At 39.4% G+C, this 23,621-nt stretch overlaps 4 protein-coding genes across 4 annotated transcripts; all 4 read right to left on the bottom strand.

Annotated features, from left to right (window-relative positions):
* Positions 1 to 633: 633 nt before the first annotated feature.
* On the bottom strand, positions 634 to 4,184 carry rbp3 (retinol binding protein 3). The gene is made up of 4 exons (XM_079594562.1): positions 2,753 to 4,184; positions 2,474 to 2,664; positions 2,172 to 2,314; positions 634 to 1,895 (listed from the first exon to the last, which is right to left on the bottom strand). Exons 1-4 carry the CDS (start codon positions 3,938 to 3,940, stop codon positions 1,570 to 1,572), a joined length of 1,848 nt encoding a protein of 615 aa, XP_079450688.1. The 5' UTR covers positions 3,941 to 4,184; the 3' UTR covers positions 634 to 1,569.
* Positions 4,185 to 4,577: 393 nt separating this feature from the next.
* On the bottom strand, positions 4,578 to 7,334 carry irbpl (interphotoreceptor retinoid-binding protein like; the record flags this gene model as incomplete). Its single annotated transcript, XM_079594561.1, has 1 exon — positions 4,578 to 7,334. The coding sequence occupies one exon, from the start codon at positions 7,332 to 7,334 to the stop codon at positions 4,578 to 4,580; it is 2,757 nt and encodes a 918-aa protein (XP_079450687.1).
* Positions 7,335 to 12,551: 5,217 nt separating this feature from the next.
* Positions 12,552 to 14,025, bottom strand: gdf2 (growth differentiation factor 2). Its single transcript, XM_079595958.1, has 2 exons — positions 13,616 to 14,025; positions 12,552 to 13,533 (listed from the first exon to the last, which is right to left on the bottom strand). Exons 1-2 carry the CDS (start codon positions 13,950 to 13,952, stop codon positions 12,686 to 12,688), a joined length of 1,185 nt encoding a protein of 394 aa, XP_079452084.1. The 5' UTR covers positions 13,953 to 14,025; the 3' UTR covers positions 12,552 to 12,685.
* Positions 14,026 to 14,491: 466 nt separating this feature from the next.
* Positions 14,492 to 21,731, bottom strand: gdf10b (growth differentiation factor 10b). The gene is made up of 3 exons (XM_079596061.1): positions 21,346 to 21,731; positions 19,396 to 20,267; positions 14,492 to 16,175 (listed from the first exon to the last, which is right to left on the bottom strand). Exons 1-3 carry the CDS (start codon positions 21,719 to 21,721, stop codon positions 15,984 to 15,986), a joined length of 1,440 nt encoding a protein of 479 aa, XP_079452187.1. The 5' UTR covers positions 21,722 to 21,731; the 3' UTR covers positions 14,492 to 15,983.
* Between the last annotated feature and the right edge of the window lie 1,890 nt (positions 21,732 to 23,621).

A 23,621-nucleotide genomic window follows, 5' to 3' on the forward strand; every position in this document is an offset into this window, starting at 1 on the left:
ACCTGTATTAATTTATTTCTTCTGCTGAACACAAAGAAAGATATTTTGAAGAATGTCAGTAACCAAACAGTAGTCTGTACCCATTGACTTCCATAGTAGGAAAAAAATATACTATGGAAGTCAATGGGTACAGACTACTGTTTGGTTACTGACATTCTTCAAAATATCTTTCTTTGTGTTCTGCAGAAGAAATAAATTAATACAGGTTTGAAACAACTTGAGGGTGAGTAAATGATGACAGAATTTTAATTTTAAAGTGAACTATCCCTTTAATAAAACACCAAACACACTCCGCAACATGTGACCTGCTAAAGCTAATATAAAACTGAAGTGCAAGGTAATACTGAACATTAGTCGACTGAATGACGAACTCATGTGAACTCATTCGAAGTCCTCATGAACTTGATGTCGTAATTGTTGAGCTGCTTAGACCAGTGGATTATGTTAAATTGTGAAATATTTTGGTTTTATTTATCTGGTTTTAGATGCTTACATTACTGCCATTGGTTCTGCTGGGTGTTGTAGCAGGTAAACCACCATGACCAGTGTAGCCATGTAAAACTAACCGGCCAAAACCAGCATTCCCGTGCCCAAAACATACCCAATAACGAGCAATTAGTTAACACAAAACTTCATTCAGAAATCAGTTTTTATTGTTGATCTCTAACTTTGACACCATTACACTATAGCGTATTGAAGGTAATTCATTCCTGTTAAAGTCCTGTTGACAAAAGGTGCTATAATTGAAACTTTACTATTTGACAGCATGCTTTGGTCCAATGCTGGATGAAGAAGATATGCTGCCCTCTTCTGGTTCTTGATGATCATTTCTAAAAGAAAAGGTGCAGTAAATATGTAGGCCTATATATCATAGGTTTGTATTGTAATGATGCAATACAGCAAAAAGTGCATTGTGGACTTACCAAATATGAACAGTGTTTTTGCTTCTGTGTGGTTAAGTGTGTTTGTGTGATTTTAAAAATTAGTTGAGATTGCAAGTAGTTATTTTAAGTAAAGGTAAATAATCTTAAACCTTCACGCGTATTTATGGAATTGGTTTATGTTTGCTAAACTAATTGTAGCTCAGTTGTAAGGAATTTTTTATTTATTATTTAAAACACATTACAACTTAAACAGTTTCCATGTTGTACAGTATTTATTAAGTTTTATCATTTGGTTTCAATCGCGATTTCCCCCAAATAGATTTAAGTTGCATTTCAAACAAGACAATTTTCATCTTCTTTTTTTTTTCATATGCATGAGTAGATGTTTACAATACAAGCATATACAAGCATAAACACATTTAAATGTGTACGAAGTAAACTAGTACACAAAGTACCCAACACTTTGGCCTATTCTGAATATCACTTGGAGAATATTACTTGCATTATCCTCAAGTTTGCTTTTAGAGATTTAGATTGGATGGGTTAGAAATAATACAGAAATATAGAAAAAGATTTGAACTAGCAACAGAAGGCTTAACTTAGTACTTTCTAAACATCACCATAATGATCTACACACAAAAATGTCATTCTTCTAAATAACTCATTTGCTATATAATTTGACAACTTATTTTTGGCCGGAAAAATGCTTAAAGAGGATGCCCTTGGCCGCGTCGAGGGCAGCGCCAGCGGGCACTGGAATGTGTGGGGCAATGCCAGCTCCCTCCCAGGCCGGACCCTGAGCAGCGTCCGAGTGCTTGATGGGAATAGACAGGAAGATATCGCTTTCGCCCACACGGAAGGCCTCTGGGGGGTGACAACCTCCACGGGTTGTCTCACCGATAATCATTGCACGTCCCAGCCTTTTCATGATAAAAACAAACTCCTCCGCAGCACCAGCCGTCACACCACTGGTGAGGATTATCAAACTCTTCTTGCTGCCATATCTCTTGCCTAGATAGAGTAGAATTGCACACTTCATTTTGCAGTATGAAATATGCAAATAACAATATACAACCCAGACAGCAACAAAGTGTCGGCCCAGATCCGGGCCACATCTGGTACATGTGGATTCAACGCATATCAGATCTGGGCCGACACTATGTTGCTGTCTGGGAACACATAATCTACTTCAGGACACTGCATTTTTTATGTTTAGATAAAAAAATGCTAGACCAATTTTCACAAAGAATAAAATAATAAATGAAATATGTCAGTTTAGTAATGTACCTGTAAGTTGTGTAAGGGTCAGAAGATCACTTGTGGTATTGGAGGGTCTGTCATAAACGTGGTCCAGCGCAATCTGCTTGTCACCATCAAAGAAGTATGAGCAAAAGCCAGCGATAGAAGAGGTAGGTCCACCAACATTGTTCCTTGAAAGAAAATAATAATAACAAAATTGATCGTACTATCAAATTATGGTCGAAGCCGGTGGATTAAAAAATGTGTACATTATTGAACTTCATTCAGAACTGGCTATTTATTTAGCTGGATTTATAGAGCGAGAAACAACTATGCAATACAGTAATCACCTCAGATCAATGATCAGCGCGTCAGTGTCAATCACTTTTTTCCAGACATGTTCCACAATGATCTGAGCAATGGCAGCAACATGTTCAAAATCTCCAAACATGTCAAAGCGAAGGTAGCCAATGTTGTTTTCAAATACATCAGTCTGGAATGAAACCTTGATGAGCTCAATGAACATCTCGGGTGTGGGATTCTGGAAGTTAAAGGAAAATTGTCATTCATAATTTTGCCTCAACAACCAACATATCAATAAGCAAAATGTAGTGCATATAAAAACGTACCATTGGAGGAAGTGCAGGAATATTGCTGGTGGTCTTCAGGCATTTGTCCCCTGACAGTTTTAGGAGGTCCGCTGAGAGCTTTACTTCCAGTTCTTCTTTTGTGGAGATCAGTTTGTATTCCCCACTGGATGCAACGGCTCCCAGCTTCTCAGCGACATCCTCCCCAACACTTGGAAATGCATAGTTGTCTGCAACCAGTGTGGCTGCCGCCTGAACCAACCCTGGGATTTCAGCACGAAGTTTAATGATTGCAATGGCAACGTCAAGGGCATCTTCTGCTGCAACTTCAACATCTGGTGCCACTCCAGTGATTTCCCAGCTCTTGCCAGTGATGGGGTTAATGGACTTAGCAACTGGCACAGATACATAGAAGTCGGTGTCACCCACCTTGATTTTGTCCATTTTCATAGTTCCCCCAGCTGTTTTCTCCCCAACGATTGTGGCCCTTTTAAGGTGTTTAAGGCAATAAGCAACATCTTCTGCAACCCCAAGAGTATCCTTGCTTGTCAGAATGATCAAGGGTTTGGTGGTTCCATATCTTTTTCCCAACAGAGTCGGCATGGACCACAACTCAATGGTGAGGTCGGACGTGCGATCGTACACCGAATCAATGTGGATTAATGGCTCAGGGTCAGTGTAGTAAGACACAATATATGGGATTCCGGATATCTCACCACTGACAGCATTGCGGAAGTCAAGAATCATGCCAGATGTTGGGAGCACTTTGTCCCAGATGTACTCCAGCAAAAGAGGCCCAACTTTCTGAGCCATCTCCTCACCAATGATGTGCTGAATCTTCAGGTAGCCAATGTCGCCATCCAGGATCTCAACTTTGACCGTGGCTTTGATCACCGCGGCCAGATGCTCCGGTGGGATTTCAGGCATGGCTGGTGGTGGCGCGGGAACGAAGCCTGGCTCGTATGTGACGTTCACTCTGGAATCACTAATTGTTTTTTTAACCCCATCCGCCAGAACACCGGCAAGGGTGGTAGGATCTGAAATGCCGAGGATCTCCGTGTTACTACTCGCAGCGTCAATTGCCTCTTCCAAGCCGGCGAGTTTTTCTGGTGAGCAGTAGTTGTCTATGAGTATTTTTGCCAAATCCACAATAAGTGTTGGGGAGAAAGCACAGTGAGCCACATTACTGAAGATCAACAACGACGCTAGTAGAACCACAGCTTGAGCCATTTTGGCAGGTTTCGGATTCCTGCTAATTCGGTGCAACTGAACTCTCCTTCTGCAGAGAGGTTTGTCAACTGAGTCTGCTTCGACAGTCAGGTTTCTGTTAACACATGCATAAGAAGCTTTTCCTCACAATAAAACCTTAATCTCATTAGCCAAAGTTCTTCAGTTAGAAAATAACAAGCTAAAATGTACGTTGCATTTGTTACAATAATATGAAGCACTTGTAGTTAAATTAATGGTATTTATTTATATTTACCTTTGTAAGAGTGTTTCTTAAATACAGTATTGTAAAGAGGAAATGAAAATCATGTGTATTAAATAATCCTTTGTTGTAATTTCAGTGGCTAAAAGGTATTCAAAGGAAACATTTACTGATGTCTTCTTTTTATTTTATTCTATAGCATGTTTATTTTTACATTAGTACGAGTATACAAAAGCACACCATCAAAAGAGCATTTTGGTGAAAGTTATGCTAAACAATTTCAGAAATATGTCAGATATAGCTTTAAAAAGGGTAAATTAATTTCTATTACATACACATAAAACATTAAAATAACTTGAAATCTTTTCGACAATGTTTCAACATTTTTACTGTAAAATAAAAAAGAAGAAGAAGAAAAGAATAATGAAGCCCCTAGTTCTATTTCCCTGAATTTTTCTTTTGTTGTTTTTTGCCAATTATTTTCTGGGCAACATTAAGTGCATCATTTGCTTGAACTGCTATATGTGGTTCAACCCCAGACACACTCCATGCTTTTCCAGTAACTGCACTCAAAACCGCCTGGTTGGGAATGGAAGCATATAGGATGCTATTCCCAATTTGGTACGTTCCACTTGAGAGAGCGCCTCCGATAGTGGGCTCTCCAATTACAGTGGCCCTTTTCAGGTCTTTCATTGTTCTAGCGAATGCCTCAGCGGCTGATCCAGTTATGTGACTTGTCAGGATATAAATGTCTTTCTGAGAGCCGTACCTCTGTCCAAGCACTTCTGGAAGGGTCATAACCTTTGTCACAGTTGTTGTGGAGCGATCAAAAACAGTGTAGAGGTGTTTCAAGGGTCGTGCATCAAAAAAATAGGTGCAAATTAGTGGAATAGCCGTGGCATAGCCACCCGTGTTATACCTCATGTCAATTATGAGCATGTCTGTGTTTACCAGCTTGCTCCATACAGCTTTGATGAGCTGGGGACCAATTGCTCGCACAACCTTTATGTCTTCCATCATGTCGAATCTCAAATAGCCAATATTTCCAGACATTACCTCTACTTTGAACAGGGCATCAATGATGAACCCGACCTCTTCAGGGGAAGGGATATTGGGGATGTCATGAAAGGATTCTGGTTCAATTTCACAATAGAAAATGTGCAGTCTGTGGTCACCCGAGGTCTCTTGGAGATCTGCAGTGAGTTGAGATGCAAGAGACTCGTAGTCAACAACTGACCGGTACAGTCCCTCGGTTAGTTTGGACTGTAACAGTCTACTCACTTTAGCTGCAACCTCAGGTACAGTGTAATGTTTTTCAAAGAGATCTCCAGCTTCTTGCACCAAAGCCTGAATATCCTTGTGAAATGCAATGATTTCATGAGCTCGCTCAACTGCATCTTCAGCAAGCACGATGGCATCGGGAACTACACCGCCTCCAAGCCAACATTCCCCATTTATATCAATGAAATTTATGATGGGGACAGTAATGGCAAGGTTTGTTTCTTCAACTTGAAAAGTCTTGGTGTGAAGGAGTGTTCCAGAGGTGATTTCCCCTATAACAGTGCCTCGGTGCAAGGACTGCATCAGGTAAGCGAACTCTTCTCCAGCTTCTGCTGTGTAATAGCTTGTCAAAATATAAATACCCTTTCTAGAACCATAGGACGGCCCGCTGATGTTACGGAGGGTGTGGAAATCAGCAGTCGTGTTCCGGATGCTGTCGTAGATTGAAAAAAGGTGAGTGTTTGATGAGATGTCGAACATGTAGGAAAGCAGAATCGGCAAGGCCTCGGTGGATCCGCCGGTGTTATAGCGCAGATCGATAATCAAGTTCTCCGTGTCTTTGACAGGTTGCCAGACCTTCTCTTTGATTCGATCCTCTAGTCCTATCAAAATGGTGGGAGTTGGGAACCTGTCAAAACGCAGATATCCATTGTTTCCTGAGAGAATTTCCAACTTGAATAACGGATCATTAAGATGATCAAAAGATGAATGGTCTTCTAGTCTCGCATCCAGGCCATTGTCAGACAATTCTTGCATTGTCTTGATATTTAAACGAGGGTCTTCAAAGACCGTCTGCAGCTCATAATTAAGTTTCGCTGCCAAGTCCTCTTCAGAAACCACTGTGAAAAAGTCTGTTTTAGCGAGCTGATTTAGCAAAGCAGGGATTTTATCTTTAAACGAATAAAATCGTTTAATGATGTCTGACACTCTTTTAACTGTTTTCGGTAGTGCTTTCCTGATGGCAATGAGGGACTTGGCTTTGGCAACTCCTTCCTTCGGGTTGACTGTGACGGATGGCGAAACCCCGTTCACTTCCCAGCTCTGTCCTGTTACGGGATTCACAGATCTAGCAACCGGGACCGTGACATAAAACCCAGAGTCCCCAACACTTAACTTTTCAACCTTAACAGAGCCTCCGGCCGACCTTTCTCCAACAATGACGGCTCTTTTGAGATGTTTTAAGATGTAGGCAACCGCTTCAGCCGCACCAATGGTGCGCTTGCTGATTAAAACGATCACTTCTTTTCTTTTCCCATATCGTTCCCCCAGGAGGGTCGGCATCGTCCACAGCTCCTTCGTAGTGTTAGTGGGTCGCTCATAGATTGTGTCGATGTGCAAAAGTGGTTCAGAGTCGGAAAAATAGGACACAATGTATGGGAGACCGGAGAGCTCTCCCGCTGTGCTGAAGCGGAGATCAAAGATCATCGCTGACGTATGCGCAACCTTCTTCCAGATGTTGTCGTGAAGGAGCCGTCCCAGTTTTGACACAGTCTCCTGACCTATAATACGGTCAATCCTCAGGTAGCCAACATTGTTATCCATCACCTCCAGTTTAACCGTGTTCCTGATTATCCGTATCAGCTGTTCAGTAGGCAGCGACTGAAGTGCAGGTGGCGTGATCGGAGTATAATTAGGCTCGTAAGACACACTCAGTCTGGGGTCATTGAGTGCACCCTGAACGCCCGCAGTCAGGACTGATGCCAGTGTTTTCCGATCGGAGATGTGTAGGATCTCTCCGCTGCTTATAGCTTGTTGGATTGCCTCCTGCATACCGACTAGATTCTCTGGGAAGCAATAGTTGTCAAGCAGAATTTTAGCCATATCCAGGACAAGCGCAGACTGAAATGATGCACCGATAAACAGAACCTGACAAGCGACTATGATCAGGGCAAAAACTCTTACAGTCCCTGCCATCTTTTGCCGTTGGTTGTTGAATTTTGTCTAAGCCAGAGGTTTTTGTCCATTCATTTGGTGGTCCTTTGGTAGATAGAACAGGTTTTTGACAACAGCAACCACATAAGAGGCTTTTGCTCTGATTAAACCTTTAATCGCATTATCTGCAGTGCATCAGCAAGACATTGACAGATCAAAATCAATAAATATGGAAAATGTTGGAGAGGATATAAAATCTCTCTAAACACACAGCTTCATCATGACTTAAAGGGATAGTTAGTTAACCAAAAAAATTACTTACATCTGTGGAAAACACAAACACATTTTTTTAATGTCTTGTTTTTTTTATTTTTATTAAACAAGCTGATTTTTTTCTTCTTCTAAATATCTGTTGTTTCACGGAAGAAAGAAAGTCATACAGGTTTGGAATGACATGAGAGTAAATGAGGATTTTTGGTACATACAAGATGTTTGTTTTGGAAGAAAAGTAAATCATATTATGGAAGGTAAAATGTTTAGGTACTGTGTATTTATTGGTTCATCTGTCTTTTTTGTATTTGGTCTCAATGGTAGCAATTTATTCTACAGTCCTGTTCCCCATGTACATACTTATTATAGTAATTACAATAACTAGGTAATAGGTACTAACCCTGAACCTAACCTTTACTCATGTATTTACCTTATAATACCCATTACTTTCTTAGGTAAGTATAAGTGCACATAAGTGCATGTAATGTAAAATAAAGTGCAATCATCTTAATGTTATTTAATCTCAATGTTTTTGACCATGACAGGGGTCCTGACTCCTGGAAACATTTTAAGCATTAGAACATTAAAAATATTTGAGTGAAATGTTGGGAATTATTTTCCAGTAAATGCGTCTCTTTACACATTTGCTTTTGGATTATAGTCCTGTCAGCAATGTCGTCATGAGGAAAATAAGGTCAAGCTTTCAAAGGTGACGTCTGGGTCAGGCTAATGATGTGATTACACTGCTGAACAGGTGACTGTTAAATAAACACCAAGATAGAAATGTATTTGTATATGCAACACCACAAATCATAACATATATTTCTTCCCAGGCAATTTAGACAATGGCTTTGATTGTATAACATCAGAGCATTACTCATTTTCTGGAAGAGGCTCATTTATTAACTCTGTACGTTATTCACATACCGAATAGTTATTGTTTTTTTAATCTTCTTATAGATTTCACTGCTTCATTCTTTTCTGTCATTTGTTAGAGCATTAGTGTGAATTTAGAGGCCCTTGCCACTTTTACAGGATGAAATTATGTAACCCCACATTCACTCAACACTAATTGGTGCTGCACTGTTAATCTTGCTTTATCTTTTAATGCTCAGAGTCTTATGCAATTCTATCTGATGATTTCATGTGGCCAATCAGAGATTGGGAATCTCATTTTAAAGGAACACGCCGACTTTTTGGGACTTAATCTTATTCCCCGAATCCCCCAGAGTTAGATAAGTCCATACCCTTTTCATCTCCGTGCGTGCCGTGCCATCTGACGCACCCACCGCTAGCCTAGCTTAGCACAAAGGCTGGAGGTAAACGGCTCCAGCTAGCATACTGCTACTGAGTGTTGCGCTAATCACTCCGCAGAAGTAGCAGTGCTTCTCCTTCTGATAATATAGTTCCCAGTATACGGTTAGAAGATGGCTGTCACATGTCACCTTGTTATTTGTACACGCTGTGACTATTCAAATCACAACATGTAAATAGGAAAATGTTGGTGTTATTTTGTCACTTATTGGGAGCAGTATGCTAGCTGGAGCCATTTAGCTCCAGTCTTTGTGCTAAGCTAGGCTAGCGGGGAGTTCGTCAGACAGAGTTACGGCTCGCATGGAGATGAAAAGGGTATGTATGGACTTATCTAATTCTGGGGGATACGGGGAATAATATAAAGTCCCAAAAAGTCGGCGTGTTCCTTTAGATGACTGGAGTTTTGTCCAGTGTATCTGATGGGAGAAAATGTTGCTGAGCTGGAGATAGAAACAGGTTCGCATGAATATGAATATCTGTCCCTGAAAAATATTGCTATGCTGACTTTAAAAATATATATATAATTCCACAAAAACGTCCTCCACTGTCTGAAATTTACCAGAACCATGCAAATCATATGAAGTTTGTGCCTTTATAAATTCCATTATTTTGTTTATCATTTGAGCATCCTGCAACCAGGGCCGGATTAACCATTAGGGCAACTGGGCAATTGCCCAGGGGCCCAGGACATCTAAGGGGCCCTGGGCACCGTCAAATATTATGTCAAATATCAGGATTAAAATGTCTCCACGATCTGCTTTTGAAGAAATATCGTAGGATCGTGCATTCTATCAGTTTGCAGTTCTGGCGCCTCCGTCCCAACATACTGTACAGCGCGACGTATATTCACATGAAATGCAGAGGAACGGGACACTGTAGTTTATAAAAATTAATTATTTGCATGTGCTTTAAAGCCTTGCCGGTTAAACATGTCGTCGTTCGCTGCTGATGCGCTGTTCTAACGAGCGCTTTTCTGAGCGCAATAACGTTACACCCCGACGCGCATATGCACTAAAGCCTGTATAACAGCGCCCGTTACTGGACTAAGTTATCTTTCGAGTCTTATTGCTCTAATACTGTCAAATACACACAAGGTTTACATAAACAAAGTTGGTTATGTCTAAAGTGAAAGAACAGTAGAAAAAAATAAGAAACAAATCTGCGTGTATATTAGACTCGTCGCGGGCAGATCTTAAAGAGACAGTAGCCCTAATAGTAAACATGCATCCGCTTGTCCTTAAAGGGATGGTTACCCAAAAATAAAAATGATGTCATTATTTACTCACTCACTCTAATGTTGTTCCATACCTGTATTAATTTCTTTCTTGTGCTAAACACAAAAGAAGATATTTTGAGGAGTGTGGCTAACTGGGCGGTTGCTGGTCCCCATTGACCATAGTAGGAAAAAAAATAGTCTATGTTGTGTTTTATTTTCATATTTCATATAATTTAATGACTTTCTTCCATGCTGTTAAATACACATACTGTAGCTGAAAAAATAAAGCACTGTTTATTTCATTTGTATATTAAGTTAAGGGGGGAGGGGTGGGAGGATGCTGAGGGGGTCCTACAAGTCATTGTGCCCAGGGGCCTCTGAACTCTTAATCCGGCCCTGCCTGCAACTAAAGAATTTGTTAAGATCTAATGAATGTTACAGGTATTTTAAGCTATTACAAAATAATGTACCAGTTCTAACCAGCAATTGCTTACCTGACGGAAAAGCTCCAGCAGCAGCAGAAAGAAAGCACTCACCACACACACCACAATGAGCTTGGCTTGCTAAACATGTATTATGAAAGCCCAAACTGGGATTACTTTGATGCATGATTTCTTGCAATCAAATCATTTTGGACTTTATTGATAAAATGTAAGTCAAATTACATAATTGTAAAACAAAATATATGCTGGACATACAATGGATTATATACACATTTTTTTGTGGGGGGAGAAAAAGAATAAAATTAATGGGGAAAAAAAGGAAAAATAATTAGAGAGCCGGTTGTACAACAGGAAGAAAGAATACAATTTTAAGTTATGTCAATAGTGCTAAAGCCCAATGTTTCGTTCGGGAACTCTAGTGGGAGATATTGCGTAAGTTTTGTTTGTTGTATATGAGCATTTCCCTGATTATTTTTGTCTGGAGCAACCCAGAATAGCTCAATCTTGAAGCGGGACCTCAGGGGCAATGGCCCAGGCTAAATTCTCATTATGCCCCATCCATATATATATATTAAATTAATTACTAAAGAATTAGATATAGGTTTAAAATGCTTTGAAACTTTGCAGATGTAGACCTGAAACAAACACTAAGTACATGCAAGTACACGTCACACTGAGAGCACAGTTTTCAGCAGGGTAAATCTTACAAGCATGTTTACAGCTTTCTGCCTGAGCAATACCACATCATTTGGGGGTGTTACTATATCGCCACCTTGAGGTTTCTTACTAGTATGTACAACCGGACCGCATGCTTGCAGTGCACTGGGCAAGCATTGACATCTGTTTTTGCATACTTGTGTAGAGTGTGTTGCTGTATTAAAATGTAAAACAAAAATCTCTAAGGGGGAATATCGCCCCTGATGTTTTGGTCTATGCTGCCAAATCCTAGAAACGCCCCTGGGTCTGTCCTCAGCTCGTCGAGTAAAATGAAAATAGAATTATGGATTCAATATAATGCCACATTTGTTTGCAAAAGAGAATAAAGTTTTGCAAAAGAGAATAAAGTTTTGCAAAAGAAATAATAAATAAAAAGTATTGAGAGAAAAAATGTTTTGCATTCAAAAACAAAGAATTGCAAAAGTAAAATAAAGTATTGAGAAAAAAAAACAAAAGTGTAAAAATCAAAATCAATGACAGCTGTAAAAAAAAGCTTAAGAACTTTGAACTTTTGCAGCAATCAGTTAAAGTGGTGTTTATTATTAGTCTTTGAGGCTATTCCTACACAAGTAAAATAAGATCAAAGTTCTTGGTGAAAATCCAGCTTTTAATGTTGTTTATATGTCTATGTGGTGTTTTAAGACAAACCATGTGTAAATTCATGTCAACATAAAACGTGATTTGAAATCGCTGGTGTTTCTGACGTCACAAACTACCTTGTAACCAATCAGATCAACGTGTGATCGTCAACCAGTGAGTGAGTGGAGGCGGGGCTCATTTGCATATTCATAGAACCGCGTATACTTAATTAGGCAAGGGTGTCGAGTTACATTCAAGCTATTTTAAGGCATGAAGAAATGTGTTTCAAGGAAAAAACTTTAAAATATGTAATTTTGAGTTTTAAGGGATAAAATAATTGACTACAGGGGAACTTTAAGCTTCTTTTACAGCTGTCATTGATTTTTGCATTTAGTTATATCTTTTTTTTGCACTACTTAATTCTTTATTTTTGTTTGCAAAACTTATTTTTTCTCTCTCAATACTTAATTTTTCTTCTGCTATATTCTTTACTTTTGTTAGCAAAACAACTTTTTTTTTGCTCAATACTTTTATTTTGCAATAGGCTACTTTATTATTTTGCAAATATATGTGGCATTATATTTTAATACTTTATACTTTAATCTCACTTACTTTATATTAAAAGTATTTTTTTATAATGTTATACTCTTAAAAAGGTTCTTTATTGGCATGTATGGTTCCATGAAGAACCTTCAACAGGTTCTTTATAGAAAAAAGGTTCTTCTGATTATTAAAATGTTCTTCACTTTTAAGAACTGTTCATTGCAAGGTTCACAAAATGGCAGCGCTGTGACAATTGGGAATGATAAAACGAATGCTGTTATTTTCCAGATGAATGGGTAAGCAGCCAAACACTACCTACATCCACACTTTGCTACTTTCATCTCCTCGTACAGGTGTCGGACCGTGATGACGCCCCGTTCTTGGTACATGACGGCGATTGGGTCCAGCTTAGTCGGGACACAACATGCCATGTTTGCCTTTTTGGGATTGCTCAGGTTAACCAGAGTTTGGATTATTGCATGTTTGGAGGGGCTCACGTCATCGGTCAGGGGGAAATAACACACCCCTTTGCACTCATAAGCGTCATATTCAGATGGAGCCACGATCCATTTATCCCATCCGATGTCTTTGAAGTTCACCTTCAGCGAAGTCCTCCGACAGTAGTTGTTCTTTGCTTTCCTCTTCTTCCTGGGGTGCTTGTCCACAGGAACATGATTTTCCACAAATATCCGCTCGTTCTCATGAAGAAGCATCTCTTTGACCTCATTCATCGACTCTCCCTTTCTGTTCCCGAGATCATCCGAAAAAACGATTACGACTGCCGAGCCGTTGTCCTCTAAACCCATGCTTATGTCAAGAGATTGACAGCTCTGTTGGATTTCCACCTGGAGTTCACCCGCCCCGCGTCCCGAATCCTGCCAAATCCTGACGGCGCTGGTCACGTCGAAAGCCTCCCATGTGTTTCTGGCCTCGGTGACGTCTCTCCCGTCCAGAAGCTGTAAAATGTTTGAATCCTGCTTGTATTCAACGCCATAAACCCGAATGGACGTGAATCGGTCAGCGCAGGTGCTTTTACTTCTTTCCCAGAGCGTGAACACCCTCAGCTGGACCGATGTGATCTCTTCATGATTTGGGATGGAAACGTTGAACAGGAGCCTGTGCTGAGTTTTGTTGCCGTGTCTGATGGAATAAATAACATCTGTAAAGAACAGAAAATAGAGATTAATACACCTTTTCACTCACATACACGTGGTATCAGAATTGCATCTAGAGATACTCACCCTGTATGATGAAGCTTCGGATGACATCCGACCGAGGGATGGAAGTCTTATCAGATGCATACTTATTATAGAGATCCATCATGAACTGAGGAGGTTGAACCTTTCTGTGTTCGTGCGGCACGCCTGATAGATTCAGCTTCCTTAAAAAGTCTTCCTTCCTGAAGCCCGACAAGCTCTCCAACTTGGAGTTGAAGTCATCGTCTTCCTCAAGGTTTTGCTCTTCTCCCTGAATGAACATTGTGTCTTCCAGACTCCCCAGAGACTTCCCCTCGCACAGCCCAACTGAAGTAGCTAAATTGATGGACATCAGAAGAAGCAGATATCGTAAACCCCGCATCTTTCGTTTGGTTGCCAAAGCGGATAGGTGACCGTCTGCGGCAAGTTTTACATCTGACTTTGGTTTGTGGAAGATCCTTTGAAATCGGGGTTCCTCAAGTGAACCTCAGGTTCACTCCCACGTCCCACGCTAAGCAACACATTCTCCGGAAACCAAAATAGTAGCATAGCTATTCTTATCTTTGACACAAAAGTCGTGGTTTGAGCGTTGTTATCTCGGGGAAGCTTGTCGTTAATGAGGGTTCTGTAAACACTTGGGGAACAGACTTTGAAAACTAATGAGAGTGATTTTGACAAACCCTTATTTACAGGGTCAGACTTCTGGCTGTTTTTACTAAAGCAACTCCATCACTTCTGAATGTGTTTGTGTCTGCACATGTTTGATGCTTTGACTAATCAGCTTCAGCTATGATAAATATTAGCATTATAGATTCCTTTCATTTCCATTTGGATTCATTTTCATTCAGCTGGAATCTGGCTGTGTAAGAGTTAATGGGTCTGAGTTGACCTTTGCCCCTTTTGTTGCAAACAATCTATGTTCCTAATACAACTCATTAGGTCTTTATTCACAAAAATTCCTCCAGGATTTCAGTTTAAAAAAACAAAAAAAAAACATACCAGTTTATATACCAGAATAACACTGAAGAATCTGGTTTGAGAAATGTTTGCATACAAAGTCAATACAGTACAGTTTGAAAAAAATAAATAATTATAAATGACATGAAATTGCTTTAAAATACAAAACTCTCATTTGATAAAGTTTCACAAAACCTCTGAGATGTTATTATTTTATTTTAAAATCCATAATCTAATGACTTTTCTATAGCTATGGCTAGCTAATCAATCCATCTGTTCTAACTTATGCGGTCCGTCCTCGCAGGGGAAACAATATTATGCCGAATCACACAGCACTAGATGGCAGCATTATGCTGCATTTTCTCACAAATGACTAAAAATGATCTGCAGTTTTCTTTTCATGCAAGATTCCAGGTGTTTAAATCCTAAAGGTTACGCTTCATCTTACAAGCTTACAAATCAAATCAAATGTTTAAGGATTTTTGCTAACACTTTACAATAAGGTTTCATTTGTTAACATTAGTTAACTCGAACTAAAAATGAACAATACTTCTACAGCATCTCTTAATCAATGGTAAATTATTACATTTATTAATAGATTTTAAAAAATAAAACATAAGTTAATGAACTACATAAACAGTTTTATTTGTATTAACTAACATTAAAAAAAGGTTAACAAATGCTGTAAAAATATATTTCTCATAGTTATGCATTAAAACTAATGTTAAAAAATGAGACCTGATTTATTTTAAGGTGATGTTGGTACATTGCACTTACTCAAATAAGTACTGAGTAATATTAATTAACTACATGTACTTACTATAGAGTTGCGGTTAGGGTCAGGGTTTAGTTTAGGGTTAGTTACTTTTAATTATGCATAATTTACTGTTATTGCTATAGTAAGTACATGTTGTTATTTCATATTAACTAATGCATTAAAACTAATGTAAAAAAAATTAGACCTTATGTAAAGTGTTACCGGATTTGGTTACACTTTATTTTAAGGCGATGTAGTTACATTGTACTCACTTAAATAAGTAATGAGTAGTATTAATTAACTACATGTACTAAAGTTACGGTTAGGGTTTGGTTTAGGGTTAGTTACTTGTAATTATGCATAATTTACTGTTTTTACTATAGTAAGTGCATGTAGTAACGTGTAACTACGTCATCCTTAAAATAAAGTGTAAAGTGTAAATTAAATTTACTTTGTACTTGTTTCAAAACAAAAACAGCTTGGCTTACTATATGTTACAATAAGGATTATATACAATTCGTTAAATAAAAGAGAGAGTGGAAAGAGGATACAATGTTTGTGTGCAAAGATCCAATATTATTTGAGGTGTCGAGGTCTTATTTGCAGAGATAAAAAGTTCATTTTCGGCAGTCCCTTGAGCTGAGTTCATTGTTTTGCAGGTTGTCTTTATCTATATGTCCATGAGTGACCTTGCTCTCCTTACCGACAGGCACAGGTCTCCACAGACATGCTGGGATAGACCTTCACGAGCATGTTCCTGCTGGAGTCCAGGAACAGCACAGCCAGAGAGCTCATCGTGTCGGGAACGCAGCACGGCTCTGGGACGCCAGGCACGATCCCCACGGCTCGCACTATACTCTGGATGGTCGCATGATTGGACGGATGAACAACCTGCATTAAGAGAAGTAAAGGTTGCAGAAAAACTACTCTGTTATAACAAGGTTAACGTGACAAAACGCATTTCTTAGTCCTATCCACCCACCTTATTTTTAAAGTCACCATGACATCAAAATGGACAATTCTTTTTTTTTTTGTAAATGGAATATTGCAGTATTTATTATAAATGACTTATAGTGCACATCATTATTTCTTGAATCAGAATAGCTTCTGAAGCAACCTGTCACTCACATGAGATCCACCAAAAGCAAACCACAACCATCTAATCAATTCCCCACGGACAAAATCAAGTCATTTTTTCTTGTTCAAGAAGTGATTCTATTCGGATATACGTCAGAAAAGACAATCACAACCTTAATTTCATGCCGACTTTAAGTTTTTTTTGTGTGTGTCAGAATTAGACCAATTGTTTTGCACATTGTAATGGACTATTTTTAACTGTAAGATAGGGCTTATTAAACTTATACAATTCTAAAATGATTTCAGCTCAATATTCAAATTAATCTTTCATGTCCACATACTGTACATTCATTTTATTTTGTTGAGCTGCCGTGCAATAATGAGATAATGTACACTTCCCAGCCAAAGAAAGTTGCTGTTTGGATTTAAATAGGCCTATGATTGGATCATTATTGCAGTGATTATTATGTTTCTTGCATGTTATATGTTTGGCAACAGTTCTTCTAACCCAAATTGATGAAGTGTGAAGCTTTTCATTTCTTAAAAGGGAATTTGGCAACTATTTCAACTTAATAAAACCGTTTAGAAATCATTTGGATGGTTAAATAACCCGTTCTGGAGAAAATGGTGACTTTCCCAGCTCCCCCAAGCGTTCCCAGGCAGAAAACCAACCTTGCAACATGGGGATTACCGTCCCGGTAAGTTGGAAATGTCTCCTGAATGACCGAGAAACACAAACTGCTTTACGGAAATGCGACATAAACACACGTTCTATGATACTGTGTATTATGTATTACCCACCTCGGTAGACATAGCTCCACACAATAAAGTTGGCCGGCTCCGATAATAACAAATGCACATGAGCAGCGGTAGAAAGGAGGAGGAGGGCGCCGCAAGTGAGATTTTTACGACAGTGTTGTGAAATATACGCTCCACAGCTGTAGGGGGAGCTCGTGGGGAAAACATGTGACAACAAAAGTGAAAATCAGCGAAGAAATGGTTAGACTTGCCAAGTTCCCCTTTAAACACCCATGTAGGAAGACACACCGGGCCCTATTTTAACGTTCTGAAGCGCAAGTATCAAACGCGAAACGCAAGTAACTTTGTGGGCGGATCTCAGGCGCTGTTGCTATTATACCGGCGGGATAAATAAACAATATAAAAACTCTTGCGCCCGATGCAAATCTACAATGTGTTGGTCTGAAGTCGCTCCATTATTCATAGGTGTGGTTTGGGCGTAACGTGCAATAAACCAATCAGAGCGTCCTCTCACATTCCCTTTAAGAGCCGGCGCGCTTGTTCCATGGCGGATTGCTATTATAACGGCGGGTTTGCCAGCGCACGCAACTTACATGATGGTAACGGTGATCTCGCAGTCTTCAGAATTTAGTTTCCTGGTTCTTGACGAACAACACACTTTGTCAGGTGTCCTTATATACCGATGTGTCTCGCCACTATTGATTACAGGTTTGATCCGTCATTACTACAGTTAGCCTGAATAATTTGGTTAAATGTGTAAGCTAGATTTATGCCTATTTTTTTCATTCAACATCTTCATGGACACCACAATGATTACCCTCGTGTGGTAATATTTTTCCTTGTAATAATGTATGGTTTGCAAAAATATGAACTGCTGCGTCTGTGTAGATGAGAGAAGCAAAGTGTGTGTGTTGTGCACACGCTACATTATGGTCAAGCATGCGCCCTTAAAATAGCATCTGAATAACACGCCGCTGTCTTTAGACGAGGTTTCTCCTGGTCAGTGGCGGAGTTGTTTTCTGAAACTGCAAAATATCACCAGGGAACGTTTGTGCCGGAACACACTCCTCTTCTCGCTGAACCGTGTTGAACCAAGTTCATTCCCTAATTTACCGGCGTGCGTCTGTGGAGGGAAAAGTCTGCTTGCGTCGGGTGCAAAATAGGAATGATACATGCGTCGGCGTACAAAGTCATTTGCGCTGGGTGCAAGATACAGCCCATCATGTCCATATTTCAGGGTGACAATGTCAAGATTCATCAGGCTCAGTATGTGAAGGAATGGTTGGGAGGAGCATTAAGAATAATTTTCACTCATGAATTGGCTCCTCTGAGTCCAGGCCTTAAAATCACTGAAAGTTTGGGATGTGCTGGAGGAGACTTTACAGAGTGCTGGACTCTAGCATTTTCAATACAAGATCTTGAGCAAACATTGATGGAAATAACATCACAACATTTATTGCCAATTCATGTGTGAATATGATTCTTCATCCTCCCTCCCAACCATTCCTTCACAATCTGAGCCTGTTGAATCTTGATATTGTCATCCTGGAATATGGCCATGATGTTCTTCCTACACGGGTGTTTAAGAGATGAAAAGTTACACACTCCATCAATTAGGGTTAGAAGAACTGTTGCCAAACATATAACATGCTGGAAACATAATAATCACTGTAAATAGGGAACCGCAGATATGAAAATTTTGGCCGATACGATAACCGATATTTCTTTATATTTGAATGCCGATAACCGATATATTGGCCGATAAATTTAAATCCAAATTCTTCTATCATTTTTGAAAGCCTGATTACAAAAACAAAAGTCTCACTATTAAAATCCATGTCCCAAGCATACAATAATAATGATGTTCTCATTATAGTTTTATATAACCTATATAATAAAAGACTTATGTTGCACTTAACTAGCCTATATTAAATTTTTTCGAAGTGACTCCAATCATATTTCAAGCAATTCAAAACCATCATGGTGAACAGTGGACATCTTAAGTGTCTCAGCTGAAGGAAATAATCCATTATTAATCGGATTTAATATATCGACCAATTTTTTTTTATCGGGCCGATAACAATAACATTAAAATGAACATATATCGGCCGATACCGATATAGTGGCCAATATATCATGCATCCCTAACTGTAATAATGATCCAACCATAGGCCTATAACAGCGACTTTATTTTAAAGGCCGGGCAGTGTACATTCAGGCGGTCATTATAAACAAAACTAACTAAAATATACAACACCAACTTTTATTCCCTTACCTTTGGAATCGGGAATTCACAGGTTCCTGCACAATAGTAGGCATCGAATGCTTTCGGCGCTAATATCCATTCGCTCCAGCCGATGTCTGCGAAGTCCACCCTCAGGTATCGGCGCGCACACACTCGCGGTTCACTCCACTGCTTGCGTCTCGCTTTTTTCATGGTCTTCTCGTCAAAGGTGAGCTCCTGCGACCCTCTCAATCCCTCATGAAAGTCCTGGCCTTTTGACAGCGGTTTGGGCTTCTTCGCAAAAAAGCCGCTGTCCCATAACTCCCTGCGCTTCGGGTCGCTGTACTGGACGTCAGGAAGGTAGTTGTTCTCCAAGTGATCCACTTCTCTTCTGATTCTGGAGCTTAAAGAAGCTGTGGGCGCTTTGGTCCTGGTCTCCTCAACCACATGAGACGGACTGTATCTCTGTAAACTCATAGCAATGCTGTTTGGTTCAGTTATGGCGGCGTCATCAGCGTATACAAGAATGAACGGCAGACTGTGAGGAGACAAACGATCATGACGTCTGTGGTGGCCAAGGTCAAACTCAACGGTAATCGATAATTCGCCGTTCACATGGGCTTGCTTGATGGCTGATGATACGTCTGTAATCTGCCAAAGCCCCTTTCTGTTAGGAGACAGTGTGATGTTGCACAGCTGAGAGGGGATGGCAGCGTTTGGTGATGTTCCTTTAATGACGAGATGTGTTGCGGTGAGTGACTGAAGGTACTGGAGACGGCATGCGGATCCGCGGGAACGACGGCAGGCCCAAGGACGCTGATGAACTTGCTGGTCAAGAAAGTGTAGAGTTGACGTCAGTATCGCCTCTGAATCGGGGATGGAGGTCAGGTTGAAGCGGAAAACTACTTTGTGATGGGAGAGCTCTGAAAAGGGCATTTGAAAACGTCACAAGTCATTAATTGCTGCTTGTCGATTTAGCGTGGGTTTTACGCTCATGCATGCATGTGATTGACCAGTAAAGTTTCCAGACAACATCCTCATAAACAACACATTTTTCACATTTTAGATTTAACATCCGACCACATTCTATGGTTTACGAGGTAGTTTAATAAAAAGATAAACACGGCTCCTGAATCGGTCTCTGGCCATATGGTAGTGTTTAGTGAGCCGCCGCTCTCAAGGTTTCTTTCTTTCTTTCTTTCTTTTTGTTTCCACTAATACCCTCTCTGTGTTTTAATAGCGCACCTCCAGTGGAAACTTAACAGCTCTGAAACACTGAAATAATGGGGAAAGTGCTATCTGTGCATGATTTTACATATGCTTATCATATATAGCCTAATTCATTTTAATCCAGGTGCATATGGATTTTTTTATGTAATGAATATTCAAAATATGCATTATTGGTTTATTTTCCCCCTTCTATTTCCTCAAGGGTTTCCAACAAATAAAATACTATAATTAACAGTGGTCACACTTTAGTTTAGGGTCTAATTCTCACTATTAATTATTAACTACGCATTTTGCCTCAATAAACTCCTAATTACTGTTTATTAATAGTTAATAAGGTAGTTGTTAAGTTTAGGTATTGGGTTATTAAGGAATATAGAATATGGTCATGCAGAATAACGCATTAATGTGTGCTTTATAAGTATTAATAAACAGCCAATATCCTAGTAGCCTAATATGCATGCTAATAAGCAACAAGTTAATAGTGAGAACTGGACCCTAAAATAAAGCGTAAAACCATTAATGAATGCATAAAACAAAATTATATTGTATTTTATGAATTCTTTATATGTAATGTCTTTTATGTATTTTTATAGGCATATTGTATTTTTGAAAATATAATGTAGTTTATTAAATATCATTAAAAAAATCATGAAAGTTAAAATATAGCCTAGATAACATTTTGGAAGCACAAACACAGCGTGATATGAAATATGAACTATAAACATGCATTGCTGTATTTTATATCGTATTTTAGTTGTTAGTTTCACTCACCTTGGACTCCTCTAAAGCTTCGGATTGTATTGACGTTCTGTCGATGTTGATGATGATGCTTCTTGCTGTATTTATCATAAACTCTGTACATATTAACGGTCATCATGTCTCGAGCAGGATTGTGGACTGACGGTTCTGTTGCAGGAATATCTCCGTTCAGCTCTGACGAGTTCACTGAGCAAACTTTGACGATGTTTAGACAGAGAAAGATGTAAGCCATCACCGCACAAATTGATGCCATATTCACAACTGATCCCTTTATAATCGAGTAAACTAGACGAAAGTGGAAGACTGATGGAAAGCTCGGCGTGAGAAGGACTGATAGAGTCGGTGGAGGAGGAGGATGAGGAGGAGGATGATGATGTCTCGCGCTCATACACTTGCTTCTCACTGCTGAAGCGATGATGACAGATCAACGTGCAGCCAACGAGAAGCTTAAAGCATCTTTCTGAGGCGATGCAGTTCACACACACCTCATGCTGTTTCACACCACGATCCTCTCTCATTGTATTGCAGTTTTTGCAATTTGTGGGATTTAAAAAAAATATTTTAAAATGAAGCGTTAAGTTAAAGACAGGTATAAATTGTAGCTACCTTTAAAATGTAAACCGTGTCTTATATTTCGTACGGACAAGCAGCCAACAAAGAATGAGACAGAGGTTTTATTGTTTTGTCTTTCCCTTGGCATTATAATTCCCATAGGCATACTTGTACAGTAGGCAAAGTTTTGATTGTTTTTATTCAAAAATGTTGAAAATAGTCATAACAGACTTTTTACATGGTAGGCTATGCACTATATTTCGCATGTTTAACCAAAAAAAATCTAATATTTATTCATTTGTTTTAGCCTTTTTGCCATTTTTGCCACTTTTTGCTATTTTAGCCAAAAACTTTTGTTCAAACTTTGTACAAAATGTACAAAAACTTTTTTATGAGGAAAAGAAAAACAATCCTTTTCCATTTAATGTTTTAATGTTGATGACTTTTGCAAATTTCAGAAATCTCAGAAAAAGCCTAGGATGTGGCATACATGAACAAATTCACCAAAAAAACACATGTTCTCTAAAGAAGATACAATTAATTTGCATCACAGAGAATTAAAGGTAGGGTAGGCAATTATTTTCGGAGCGGCTAGCAATAGCAAGTTAGCTTTGAAAGCTATATCCCACCCTCCCTTCAGAGCGTCTCCAAAGCCACGCCTCCTCCAAAACACACGTAGAGCAGAGTCTGCAAAGCATCACGAGACGAGAGACGGTGTTGACGAGAGACGGTGAGGACGAGAGACCTCATGTCCAGTGTTGGGGAGTCGTTAACTACAAGTAGCAACGCTACTAACTTAACTACATTTTTCAGTAGCTTGGCAGTAACTCAGTTGCTTTTTAAACAGTGTAGCTTTTCCAGTAGCTAACTACTTTTTGCAGCAAGTAGCGGAGTAGCGCAAGCAAAAGCTACATTGCGTTTTGTCGAGCCTGCGCGAATCAGCGCGATACCAGGATATTCTTCTTCTTGATAGATTACAAACTAATTTTTAGCCATTACCGCCACCTGTTGTTTAATCACGCATCTTGCGGCTAAGGTGGGCGTACACGGTGCGAGTTCGGACACTCGGGCTATATGGGGAGGCTGCAGACCTGGAGCCGGTAGATATACGCCCCAGGCAGTTTTACGCCCCTGTTGTTCCTGATGCATCCAGTAGGAGGATATACTGCAAAATAACATCATTAAATTGACGCTAACACATTAATAACCCGTCTATAGACTTGACAATTTGGTGTTTTTTGTTCATTTAAATATAAACGCTACAGTGTAGATCTGCACGGATTAAAATAGAAAAATAGATGCAGATATTCAGTCGGGGTTCACTCTCTTCACTCAGCCTACAGAAGACTTTTGTTTTTGTGAATTGAAAAATTAAAAATACACATAGTTGGATCAACTACGTGTTATGACAAGTAATGATACAGTATGACCTACTGCAGTTATAGGCCTATTCACCGTATGTTTTTATATGGAGACTAAGTGAAATATGTTGTTGTGAGTTATATAAAGTTACATTTATAGATATTAACCATTTTAGACCATTAGACATACAGTACCGTGTAATCATATGGATCCTCGATTTAATATATGCTGTACTATTCTCTATTGGTCGTCATACAGCTACAAAACAGTGTCCTTCATAGGCTACGTGGTAAGATAAATTTAAGCCAGATCGTCCTGAACTTTTTGGTAAATTCTGGGCAAGTTTCATCTGCATAAAGACAGAACCATCCAAT

The sequence above is a fragment of the Phoxinus phoxinus genome, assembly GCF_949152265.1.
Source record: "Phoxinus phoxinus genome assembly, chromosome: 21".
In the NCBI taxonomy this organism is placed as follows: Eukaryota; Metazoa; Chordata; class Actinopteri; order Cypriniformes; family Leuciscidae; genus Phoxinus; species Phoxinus phoxinus.